Source organism: Alexandromys fortis, unplaced genomic scaffold (genome assembly GCF_014885135.2).
Source record: "Alexandromys fortis isolate MF-2015 unplaced genomic scaffold, M_Fortis_MF-2015_v1.1 scaffold_52, whole genome shotgun sequence".
Taxonomy (NCBI): Eukaryota; Metazoa; Chordata; class Mammalia; order Rodentia; family Cricetidae; genus Alexandromys; species Alexandromys fortis.
In genome coordinates, this window is record NW_026067929.1 from 3,670,213 (window position 1) to 3,683,688 (window position 13,476).

At 41.7% G+C, this 13,476-nt stretch overlaps 2 protein-coding genes across 2 annotated transcripts in view; one reads left to right on the plus strand and one right to left on the minus strand.

Moving 5' to 3' along the window:
* Window positions 1-1,282, minus strand: part of LOC126503275 (zinc finger protein 728-like) — a 17,832-nt gene extending 16,550 nt beyond the window's left edge. The window contains exon 1 of the mRNA XM_050144838.1: window positions 1,168-1,282. The gene's annotated coding sequence lies outside the window, so the exon portion shown is untranslated. The remainder of the gene's footprint in view (window positions 1-1,167) is intronic.
* A 2-nt stretch (window positions 1,283-1,284) lies between these two features.
* LOC126503280 (zinc finger protein 724-like) lies at window positions 1,285-13,114 on the plus strand. Its single transcript, XM_050144853.1, has 4 exons — window positions 1,285-1,425; window positions 7,486-7,612; window positions 8,305-8,400; window positions 10,461-13,114. The coding sequence occupies exons 1-4, from the start codon at window positions 1,420-1,422 to the stop codon at window positions 11,735-11,737; spliced, it is 1,506 nt and encodes a 501-aa protein (XP_050000810.1). The 5' UTR covers window positions 1,285-1,419; the 3' UTR covers window positions 11,738-13,114.
* Window positions 13,115-13,476: the final 362 nt, after the last annotated feature.

A 13,476-nucleotide genomic window follows, 5' to 3' on the forward strand; every position in this document is an offset into this window, starting at 1 on the left:
AAAAAAAAAAAAAAAAAAAAAAAAAAAAAAAAAAAAAAAAACAAAACAAAAAAAAAACGACATCTTGAATTTTGCAGGAAAATGGATGGAGCTAGAAAACATTATTTGGAGTGGGGTAACCCAGACCCGGAAAGACAATTATCACATGTACTCTCTCATAGGTGGTTCTTAAACATAAGGCAAAGAAAGCCAGCCTACAAACCACAATCCTAGAGAACTTAGACAACAATACGGACACTAAGAGAGACTTACATAGATCTAATCTACATGGGAAGTAGAAAGTATAAAAAGACAACATCTCCTGAGTAAATTGGGAGCATGGGGACCTTGGGGGAGGGCTGAAGTGGGGAGGGAAGAGGCAGGAAGGGGAGCAGAGAAAAATGTAGAGCTCAATAAGTATCAATAAAAAAGTATAAAAAATAAAAAATACCCTAAAAATAAAATAGGTATTAAATCAAGGCCTCTTCCACGTGATACAAGTGCTTTATCACTAAGTGGGCCCCTCTCTCTTTGGTCCTTTGCCATTCGGGACATGGAGTTGTGAGCTTTCTGTTTCAAGCCCCGGAGTATCTGAGATTACAGAACATTTCCAGGAAACGTGGTTTCAAAAATGTTGAAATAGGAGCGGCGGGGCTTGCGTCCCCGGCACCCGGCCGCCCGCATGGCTAGCTTATGTCCAGAATAATTACACGGAAACTGTATTCTATTAAACACTGCCTGGCCTGGCTAGGTCCAGCTTCTTATTGGCTAGCTCTTACATATTGTTCTAACCCATTTCTAATATTCTGTGTAGCCCACGAGCTGGCTTACCAGGGAGGATCTTAACCTGCGTCTGTCTGGAGCAGGAGAACCATGGCGACTCTCTCTAAGCTTCTTTTTCCCAACATTCTCTTCTGTCTACTCCGCCTACCTAATTTTCTGTCCTATGAGGGCCGAGGCAGTTTCTTTATTATTAAGAAATCACTCCCATATCACAAAAAAGCAATCCTAAAGAGTTTGTGTGTCCCAATGTAGCTTTCTGCTCCATTATCCTGAAGTAAAATTGTGTCAGTGTGAACTTTCCTCCTGCCCTAATTTCCTAAGTAAACCTGAGCTTTTTAAGTCACGACATATTGATCAGAGTAAGCAATAAAAGCAATACACATTGCCGTTAAAAGCTGAACTCACTTGGTAATCTGGGATTTCAACAGCAGCTTCATTTCAGGGATGGTCCGCAGGCAGTAAACTGTATGTAGTGTGCTCTGAGGTTTGAGGCAGTCCTTCGCATAGCCTTGTGGGAAATGTAGTCTCTCACCGCGACGTCAACTGGACTGTACTCTGCTGTCTGTGCTTCCGGGTTCATTCTACATTTTTTGTGTTTCTCCAAACTCTGCGCCTTTCTCAAAGTTGGGAGAGTGTGGCTTGTGTTCCGCGTTCGCCATGGAGGTTGGTCAAGGGTGCAGCGTAGCCTTGCAGGCTCGGGGGCCTGTGCAGGGTGGGCAGGTCCGGCCTGGAGGGAGCGGAGGAGGGGTGGGTGGGAGGCGGGGAGAAGCTGCCTGGTGCGAGCTGTGCCGACACAGGGCTTGGCCGATGGCTGGGGAGCGCTGGGGAGTGGGCATGCTGAGGGTGCGGGAGCGAATGCTCTGCTGGGGACCCGGCGGGCAGGAGTCGACCCTGTGCTTCAGGGACCGGAGAGCTGGCCCACTAGTGCAAGAAGGGAGAACGTGGAAGGAATGTCCAGGATTGCTAGAGCAGGGTGGCTTGGCCGACTGCTTGTGCCCGAGGCCATGGTGGGAGCTCACAGTCCAGCTTGGCTAGGGAAGCACGTCCTTATTACCGCTTACATTGCTGCTGTCAGATTTCTCAGGACATCTACATCTACAGCAAGTAGGGTTTTCTGGTTCCTCCTGTACCCTGTAGCCGGCCTGGGAATCTTGGTTTAAGTTGACAGAAGTTCATAAAGCTCCTCGATTCCAGGACAGAGTTCTGTGGGAGAGTTTGGTATTTGGGATGTTCGTCTCGTTTTCTTTAGAACAAATGGTTAGTTTCCAGGATGGCTCACTTTGGATAGGAATCTGTTCTGTATACCCGCCTTGACCGGATCCTCCCACACGCTCACGTGAGGCGGGAAAAATTCCACAAAGGGCACACTCTAAGCGTGGCGCGTTCCAACTGATCCTACATTGCAGGGTAAAAAATACTAGAAAACAAGACCACATCCAATCGCACCAGAGACAGTGATGTCAGCAATTCGGACTCCTTTCCTGAGAGGAGAGGTTAGTTGGTGTGTGGATTGTTAATGGAGTGGCCTTGAATGTCTCTGGGCTGGAGAAATAGTCTCCTACACCCTACAGGCTGTCTACAGTGCGCTCTAATCGCAAGCTTTTCTTCCATCCTTCCGGTGTCTAGGAACTCTGAAACCAATGAGTCTGAGTTGTCTTGAGGGGGCGGGGAGATGCCCAAGTATTTATACAGTGTCCAGAAAGATTAAAAGATGAAGTTGATCTGTGGTGATTTGTATACAGTCGGCTGCTCAAAATGGTTTTTGTTTGTTTTTCGAGGCAGGACTTCTCTGTGTCACAGCTTTGGCTGTCCTGGAACTAGCTACAGGCCAGGCTGGCCTTGAGATTTCCCTGCCTCTGCCTCCAGACCGCTTGTGTGCCACCACACCCGCTTCACCCTGTTGTGCTGCGGTATATTTTGCCACCTTTAATCCCAGCACGCGGGAAGCAGAGGCAGGAGGATCTCTGAGTCCCAGGACAGCCAAGGTTCCACAGAGAAACCCTGTCTCAACAAAACAAAACAAACAAAAAGCAAAACTCTTTTGCCACACTTCGGTCAAACTGAGTATTCCTGTATTGGAGACTGTCTTACAACATTACAGTCTATTCCTAGAAAGCACAGGCTTTAGACAACATCAGAAACACTAATATTTTCTATGTATTATCTAACTGTAATTGACAGAGACACTCCTAATTAACATCACTAATCTACAGAAAGCTAATAGTACGCCTTTTTACACTGTTTAAGGTGTGAAAAGTTCATGTTCTTGTACCTCAGATCTTGTTTCTTGCAATGCAGAGGTGATACAGCCATGTGCTCATTTATATTATGGCTCACACACACATATATATTTTAATATATACATGTAGGCAGATGTTTCTTGTCTCGGACCCGCTCAGTCCCAGATGCCAGGCTGCTGCTTCCCAAATTGCCACACACAGGCTTAATATTACTTATAAATGCTTGAACAATAACTAAGGCTTATTGTTAACTAGCTCTTACATTTGATGTTAACCCATCTTCCTTGCTTATGCTCTGCCACTTTGGTAGCTTTTCTCAGTACTGTGATCATCTCGCTCTCTCTGTGTGTGCCCGGCATCTGGCCAGTGTCTTCCTGACTCCGCCCTTCTCCTTCCCATCATCCTTAGTTTGGTTGCCCCACCTATGCTTCCTGCCTGGCTACTGGCCAATCAGCCTTTTATTAAATCAATATAAGTGACAAATATTCACAGTGTACAAGAGGATTATTCCACAGCATATATCCATGCACGCACATGTATTAATCATATATTAAACAGACCTGGGACTGAAAAGAAAAAGCAAGTGTATTCTGTATCATACCTTGTTATCTCTGCATTTGGGAGGTGGGAGCAAAAAATCACTTGTTCAGGGTCACTCCCTGCTTCAGTAGCAAACTCGAGGCCAGATATGTTACACGAGTCTTAAAAAAACAAAAGAAAACTTTTTTTTTTTAAAGGAGCCATTGTTCCTTTAGCAGGGGGATACTTTCAGTCCCCAGCAAAAACCTGGCTCCCTTGCACATGCGCTTGCCTGGGCTTGGTCTCCTGTATGTGTTTGCGTTCACTGTGTCGTCCTAAGCGCCATTGTTTTTCTTTTCCTACCGCATTCCACTGTTGGTTTGTTGATTTCCTCGTCTATTTTGCAGCCGTTTTCTTGACGTGTCCATCTGTATTCTCCTTCAGATACCAGAGGTAGATTCTTCGCTAAATTTGGGAAATGATCTCTTCTTTTCTAATACATTTTTCTTGTTTGGGTTATGCCTTACTTCTTATGGGTAAAGTCCTACTATGTAACTATAGCTGGCCTTGAACTCTATATAGACCAGGGTCTCCTTTGAGCTTCCAGAGATCTGCCTACCTCTGCCTCCTGGGTGCTGTTGTTAAAGGAGCACCACTATGTCCATGCCTTGTAATTATCCTTGATATGTGGACTTTATTAATAACAGTGACCCTTGTTGGGCTAGAATATCTGGAACTTCTCAAAGCTATCCTGGGAATACGTGTAATGGCCTTTGGACTGTGTTTTCATTGGCATTGAACTTAACATTCAAGTTTTAATGTTCTTCCCATTGGCTCTTTGAGAAAGCCAAGTCAGAATTCACTCTTTTGGTCAGGTCTCAAACAAGACCGAAATTGAATGTCTGATTCAGTCTTTACATCCCGAGGAAGGAGGCAGACATTTGGAGGCTGTCCTCCAGTTCCTGCCTTTGTGGTCTACACAGAAGCAGGGTGTAAGCAAGTACATCATCGTGACTTTTCTACATCTGAGCAGCTGCATCCCAGCTCTGTCCTTTTCTATTTTGTGTATGAGTCTCAGTTTGTCACCTTCCGTGCTGCAGGCAGCACACGTGGGTGAGTCCCTCACAGGTTTGCTTTGGCACATCCTGAGAATAAAATGTCGAGAGACCATGTTCAGCTTAGTGCAGGGATGTTTTTCTTTCCTCTTGCACTTTCAGCTCTATCTCTCTGTTAACTATTCATGGTTGTTGTAAAGGTTTAACTGAATAATTAATATACCACAGTGTATTCTGAGCTCTGTTTTAACTCTGTCAACAAACCAGAAAAACCTTCTGAGGTAGTTTAGATGAAAATGAGCCCATGAGTCATACACTTTAATACTTGGTCTCTACTGGTGATCGGTTTGGGAAGGATTAAGAGGTGTGGCTTGGAGGTGTGTCATTGAGGGCAAACTTAAGGTTTCAAAAGATTCCCATAATCCCCAGTTTGTTCCCCTGCCTTCTGCTGGTTTCTTTCCATCTAGGACTGAAGAATGAGCTGTGATTAACAAGAGCCTAGCACTATAGAACTGATGTTTGATACCAGGGCCTGAGAAATCAGCTGTGATTAAAAATAGACCAGAGCCACTGAGGTACTAGCTTCGGGCCTCAGTACAGTGAGCTGTGGTCTGGAGCAGGTCAAAACTGAATTTCAAGCTGGCAGCTGCCCTTTGTATGTATGAGTCTGTCACGTGGTACTGATTTTGAAAGCATGAAGAGTGATGGAGAGCAGGTGGGACATCGCACTGTGAGAGTTCTAGAAAGGCCATTGTTAATTTGTAGTGGAGACCGCATCAGTGACAGGGTCATGAAAGCCGGGTACGTGCAGACATCAAGACCAAGACTGTCCACTGTGATCAACTCACTTACCATAGGAATACAGGCTTGGATCAGTTTCTTTGGGGCTTTCTACTGGGAATGAAGTAGCCGGTTCATTCATACAGTTATATGTAGTAGGGAGGCTGCTAGTTAGATCCCAGCTGCTTGGGTGCAAAAATACCACACAGATGTTGTAGAGAGAGGGAGCGGGCCCTTACACCCGAAATAATCACACAGAAACTGTATTCATTAAAACACTGCTTGGCCCATTAGCTTTAGTTTCTTATTGGCTAATTCTTACACCTTAATTTAACCCATTTCTATTTATCTGTGTATCACCACGTGACTGTGACTTACTGGCAAGATTCTAACCAGCATCCATCTCAGGCAGAAGATCCATGGCGTCTCTCCCTCTGCTTTTCTTCCCAGCATTTAGTTCTGTCTTCTCCACCTACCTAAGTTCTGCCCTATCAGGCCCAAAGCAGTTTCTTTATTCATTAACCAATGAAAGCAACACATGAACAGAAGAACCTCCTACACCACACAGAAACAGTATTAATTAAATTACTGCTTGGTTCATTAGATCTAGGTTCTTATTAGCTAACTCTTACATCTTAATTTAACCAATTTCTATTAATCTGTGTATCATCACAAGGCTGTGGCTTACCATGTAAAGATCTGGCATCCATCTCCTGTGGGGCTACATGACTTGTCACTGACTCTGCCTTCTTTCTCCCAGCATTCAGTTTAGTTTCCCCCACCTAGCTAAGTTCTATAGGCCCAAAGCAGTTTCTTTATTCATTAACCAATAAAAGCAACACATAGACAGAAGGACCTCTCACACTAGTTAAATTTATAGGTTTCTGAAGAACATGCACAGTGCTTTTCCTAGTGTCTGTGATAGTTTACTTGGGTACCAACTGAGTATCAATGCTGTTGTTATCCATGATCCTTTCTAATAACTTTGTACAATTTACATGAGAGTGAATTCTAAGACTAGGCTGCAGAGAGCTGAGGGAATCCTTGTGACTTTGCATTTTATGGTCTCCATCAGAAAGTCTTTTGACAAGGTTCAGAGGATCCTGCAGAGAGGGGAAGGTGGAGACTCTACATATGTTCATAAGTACATACACATATGTCCAGTGCTACAAAGAGCAAAATCTGTTTATTTATTTAATTTATTTATTACCAGTCCAAATTCCTACTCCCTCCTCTCCTCCCATTCCCTTCACACACCCTCCCATCCCACCCCCTTTAATCCTAAGAGAGGGTAAGGCACTTTGCTTTGTGGAAGGTCCCAGGCCCTCCCTACTACATCTAGGCTGAGCAAGGCATACGTCCAAAGAGAATAGGATCCCGAAAAGCCAGTACATGTAGTAGAGATAAATCCCAGTGCCACTATCAGTGGCCCCTCAGTCTGAAAGAGCAGAATCTTATCTGAGACAGTATAGATATGTTTATTATTTCGGACCTGGAAAGTAGCACAGGATCTCAGCCATAGACAGACTCCAGAGAACTTGATCACACTGACACTGAAGGGATATGGGTGTTTCCAATGGTCCAGTGATATGAGGAAGAGATGCACGGGAAGTGCTGATCAGTGGGTGCACACTGCAGTTAGGTCGGAGCAGGATGCTGAGGATATTATTGCACAGAATCTTCAAAATTATTTAAGGACCATGCAAGGTATATATCTAGCTAGTATTATCTAACAAAGTATACAGCTAACATTATATAACCCTTCACTAATATGTACATCTCTCATTTTTACAAGTTAATCTAAACAGTAAGACTATTACTGCCCTCATGGATCATTTTGAACATTATACATTAAGATGGCAGGGGAGCTAAAATATAGAAAATTTAAAAGTAAGAGGTAAAAAAGGTAGTGTCATGTATTGCTAACACTAGACCTTTGAAGACCAATGCAATTGAGTCATGAGTTCAAAATCTGCTTTAGGAGCATCGCAGATACACGAATACCAGACAGAGAGGGAGAAACAAAAGAAAATATTAGTATTACATCTAGTGTATTTAGAATATTCAAATGTTGTCTTTGCTGTTAAATTGTCCTATTTGATTAATTTATGATAATTATTTTATTTCAGGAACTTCTGTCATTCACAGATGTGGCCATTAATTTCTCTGCAGAGGAGTGTGAATGTCTGGACTCTGCTCAGTGGAATCTGTACAGGGATGTGATGCTGGAGAATTACAGCAACCTGGTGTTCCTGGGTGAGGATCGCGTCAACAGGGAATTATTTATTCACGGTCAACATTTGACTTCCTCCATTTGTAGAATATCTTATGGGAGTTTGTGCTTTTGATTGATTAGCTTCCTTCCTTCCTTCCTTCCTTCCTTCCTTCCTTCCTTCCTTCCTTCCTTCCTTCCTTCCTTTCTTTCTAAGACAAGATTTCTCTATGTAGCACTGACTCTCCTGAAGATTGCCTTGTAAATTAGGCTGGTCTCTGCCTCCCAAGTGCTGGGATTAAAGGTGTGTGCCACCACCCTTGCAGCTGGTCGATTAGTTTCGTATGCCCATTTTTAAAGGAAAAATTAGGGGAAATGTCAATATAGCTAAGAAACATTCTCTTTTTGTGCTTTTATCAGGTTTGTTTTTCTAGTGTGCACCCTGTGGTAGCAATGTTAGAAGTTCAGCGGCCTGAGCCATGGAGCCCATGTGTTAAAGAAAGTGTCCCCCCCCCCCCTGCCTGCTTCATCTTTAATACTTTAGTACTTTTCCTGGAATGAGGTTCAGGATCTGTAGGTTATAAACTACTCCTAAGCATCCTGTATTTCATGGAATATTTAAACACAGGATTTTCCATAATTGTGTACCATCTTTTTCCTTATAAGAACAGAACTGGGGTTCATGTGATAATTTCTAGAAGAAACAGCCAAGCATCTTGTTCTCTTTTCCAAACAGGTCTTGCTTTCTCTAAGCCGTATCTGGTCACATTTCTGGAGCAAGGTACAGAGCCTTGGAGTGTGAAGAGACAATCAGCAGCTGCCAGCCGTGCAGGTGTGTAGGAACGGGCACAGTAGAGCCAATCAATGACAAGTCCGTGTAAAGTGTGTATTGAGAAGTTGTGTTTTGCTGGAAACCTCTTACTGTTAAAGGCTTTTCCTGTATGATGTTTACTGTGATAATCCCCCTCTCCAGGAAGCTTTGGATGTTTTAGTAGTGATTGCCAAAGTCCTTTATCATCATTCCTCGTTTTGTTGTATCTCTGTGTAGTGTCTGTCTGTATTCACATCTGCACGTGTCTGGGTGCCTGTGTGCATACAGGTTCACATGCACACATGCTTCTGGAGGAGCAACGCTGATGTTGAGAATCCTTCTTGATCGCTCTCCTACCTTATTCATGAAGTCAGGGTTTCTTAGACAAACTCAGAGCTCGTCCCCTCAGCCAGTTTGCTCTAGGGATTTCCCTGTCTTCATCGTCCAGCCTTGGAAACACAAGCCAGACACCATGGCAACCCCACATTTACAAACACTCTGGTATCCGAACCCCAGTCTTCATACTTGTGTGGCAGGCATGTGAACTGCTGAACCATCTTCCCAGTCCCGGTCCTTTCATTTTGCCCTGGAAGGTCTAGATTACTACAGGCTTTTCTTTGCTTCCTATGAACTAGAAAACATCTACACACTTCTAAAAGCCTTAGTAGCACAGTAACACACAGATAAGCATCTCTGGTTTCATTTACATGATCATAAGCCGAACTAGTTTCATCAGAGCGCTCACGTGTGTGCATGTGTGTACACATGACACTGCCGGTTTTGAGGACAAGGGACACTCGAGCTGATTTTCTCCTTCTGCCGTGTGGGTTGTGGGGATGGAGAAGAGGTGTCAGACAGATTTGGGGTCACTGCTCTTTAACTTCTGAGCCATCTTACTGGTCTGATGATGTATTCCTATAAAGGTTGGGTGTATTTGTATACTTTTTTTTTTTTGCCACACACTCAATGTTTTAAATTTAAAATGCCATGCTTTTACAAGTATGTAGTCATAGCTGAAAACTATATATCTAGATAAACTCCATTAGTAGATCTTTGATACTCTTTCCAATTTTTATGAGTCCCAACCTCATTTTCTTTTTTTTCTTATCCTGCAACTTTATTTTCTGTGTTTGATTTTTTTTTTTTACTCTCGACTCCTTTACATTTTATGATAATATGCTTAGCTGTACCCAGGATGTTTTTCTAGATGATACTACCTGTTACTTACTGTATTCTGTAGAACAATATAAGAAAGTAAGATATCTATGCTTTAGGTCTATTGAGTGTGAAACTGTTATCATTGCCTATAAAAATATCATTCCCAATTTCAAGCCATGTGTATTTTCTCTCTTCGTTGGATACTCAATAGTTGTAGCCCTCTAAGTGGGTGTTCTCAGAAATTGTGCAACTTTTGTATTTATTGACAGACATGTTCCACTTAGCTGGACTTATGCCACTTGTAAGTCAATGAGAAAGTTTTTTGTAATTTGATTTTTTAAAAGTACTTATACTATTGTTGGTAAAACATAACACTCTCTTAAATATATACTGTATACTGTTTAAAAGTGTTATGTAGCAAATCTTCACAAGATTTTATAGCTTTGAAACAGGAAACTGTATGCTCAAAAAAATTTTTGTATTTCTTCCTCCAACCAATCTATCACAATCACCATTGGCTTCCTGTTTGACATGTGTTTTAACTGTGAGTTTTATGTAAGACCAAAAATAGAGTATTTATATAATGGGTTTATTTCCTTTAGTACAATGCCCTTTTAGAATTTTTTATTTAGGTGTTATGTCAAGTTTGGCTATTTAAGGTAAGTAGTTCTCCATTTTTTTTTTGTTCCACATTGTCTTCACATTCTCAGTTCAGTGGTAGATTAGGTTGTTACAACTGTATTTTCCAAATGATTCTACTAGGGATATAGGTGTGCAAATGTCTATACTTTCCCATTATGATGTCTCTATGTGTCAAAATATAGTCACAATTTTAAAGTATTCATATTAAAAATTGAGCAGCACAGTTATAAAATATGATGGCATACTTATGCTTGTACTGACCCTTCAACCCCTTTCCACAGGATCCAAACCCCATAAATGTAAAGAATGTGGGAAGGCCTTTGATAGAAACTCAGTCCTCATTCAGCACCAGAGAATTCACACTGGAGAGAGACCCTATGCGTGTGAAGAATGTGGGAAATCTTTCAACTATTCTTCCAGCCTTAAACAGCACCAAAGAATTCACACTGGAGAGAAACCGTACAAATGTGAGGTATGTGGCAAAGCCTTTAGCTGTTCGTCATATCTGGGTAAGCATCAGAGAATCCACACTGGAGAGAAGCGCTACAGATGTGAAGAATGTGGTAAGCCTTTCACTAATTGCTCAGGCCTTGTTGTTCACCGAAGAGTCCACACTGGAGAGAAACCCTACAAATGTGAGGAGTGTGGCAAGGCCTTTAGCGTTCGCACAACGCTTTCGAAACATCAGATAATTCACACTGGAGAGAAGCCGTACAGATGTGAAGAGTGTGGAAAGACTTTTAATGTTCACTCAACACTTTCTAAACACCAGAGAATTCACACGGGAGAGAAACCTTACAAGTGTGAAGAATGTGGCATGGCTTTCAATGTTCGCTGCATCCTCTCTAAACACCAGAGAACCCATACTGGAGAGAAACCCTACAAATGTAAAGAATGTGGCAAAGCTTTTAACTGTTCGTCCAGCCTTCACCAACACCAACAGATACATAGAGGAGAGAAACTCTACAAATGTGATGATTGTGACCAGGCGTTTAGCTGTTCTTCTTACCTGTACAAGCATCGGCGAATCCACAGTGGTATGAAACCCTACAAATGCAAGGAATGTGGCAAAGCCTTTTACTGCTCTGTCAACCTTATTTACCATCAAAGAATTCATACTGGAGAGAAACCATATAAATGTGACGAGTGTGGAAAAGCCTTTAGCATTTGTTCAACTTTTATGAAACACCAGCGAATACATAGTGGAGAAAAACCTTATAAGTGCAAAGAATGTGACAAAGCCTTTAATAATTGTTATAATCTAATTCAACACCAAAGAATCCATACTGGAGAAAAGCCCTTCAAATGCAAAGACTGTGGCAAAGCCTTCAATTATACTTCAAGCCTTGCTCAGCATGAAAGAATTCACACTGGAGAGAAACCCTACAAATGTGAACAGTGTGGCAAGGCCTTTAACTCTTCTTCAAACCTTAAACATCACTGGAGACTCCACACTGGAGAGAAGCCCTACAAATGTGAACAGTGTGGCAAAGCCTTTAAAAATTGTTCAGGCTTTACTCGACACTACAGAACTCATATCAGAGAAAATCCAGATTAGTGTAAACACTGTCTCAAAGCCTTCAATAGTTGTTTATTGATACTTCAACACTAGAGAATTCATAAGAGAAACTCTACAAGTGAAAGGGATAAGGGAAGACCTTTAATAACCCTTATTCAACATCCAACATTTCATACTAGAGAGACCTTATAATGGTGAAGAAGATGACTCTCTTGAGCATTCTGTATTTATGCAACATCAAAATTTAGATTTCAGAGAATCCCTACAAATGCCAATAATGTGGGAAGTCCTCTTTAACCACAAGTGAATTCTAATCAAACTTCATATACGCATAATGCCTTGGGAAGGAACAGTCAGCTATATAACACTGGGAGAAGCAAAGAGTAAATGCACTATGTAAGCAGTGTTGCAAGACTTTCCTCATCATGTAGACCTTAAGAGGTTTAAGGAAATGAGCGTAGACAAACTTCATGAATTGTATGCATAGAATTTAACACAGCATGGAATATTGCTTATAATTCATAGGGGACTTTGATGTGATAGAAAAACTCATTATAGACTTTGGGATATAGATAACTTAAGTTTATGAGGATATCAATATGTTATAAATACAAGTTATAACATACACTCAATTTTGAAAACTATGGGATCACAACTGTTAGGTAATTTTTTCAGAAGAATATGACTGAGTCCTGAGACTTAAGTGTCTGTTTCTTTTTTTTTTTTTCAGAAATCATATAATGCATTATTGGAATATGAAATTTAGTGACTTTTATAAATAAAACTGAGCAGTTCTTAAATGCATTGTCAATGTTGTGTATAGAATTACATTCTGCTATAGACATTAAGGTCTCTACCTTAGTGAGGTGTGAAGGCTCACCTTGGTTGTCCTCTTGACACATCCAGGAAGAGGGACCGTCAATTAAGGATCATCTCTATCAGATAAGCTTATGACCATGACTGTTACGTTTTCTTTAGCACAATGATATAGGAGGTCCCAGTCCACAGAGGACTATAGCAGCCCTCGGCTGTGAGCCTGGGCTGTGTACGAACCGTATCCAAATGAGACTGGGAGTAAGCCAAGTAAGTAGCATTCCTTCGTGATCTTTGCTTAGGTCCCTGCGTCACATTTCTTCAATGACGGACTGTAATGTGTAAAATGAAATAAACCCTTTCTTCTCCAAGTTGCTTTCTGGTCATGGGGTTTATCAAAGTAGCAGAAACAAACTAGGGCCTAAGGAATCTAGGTAACATTTTAATTATAACTACTGGCGATTAGTGGGATAATTAGTCTGTTCCAATGTTAATGTGCTTCAGCTAATTTGTAGCATATTATCATTTATGTTGTATCATTATTCATCCACTTATCAATCAGTTTTATATCATGCATTTTATAATAAAGTTATGCCCTTTTGACTCTTGTATTTTATATCAAATTCTATCAAAGAGTTTTACTATAGAACCTCTTCAGCATAACGGTATACTCACTGCTAGGAGTCATTCACATCAGCTGAAATATGCAATTATCATATGTACGCTGGGACTGAGAGAATTTGAGGGGACTGCTCAAGTAGAAGATGTCTTAGGATTTCTATTGTCATGAAGAGACACCATTACCACAGCACCTGTGACAAAGAACAGCATTCAGTTGTGGTGGCTCACTTACAGTTCAGAGGCTCAGTCCATTGTCATGGTAGGACATGGCAGTGTTCAGGCAGACATGGTGCTGGAGAGGTAGCTGAAATGTCTACATCTTGCAGGTAACTGGAAATGGATGG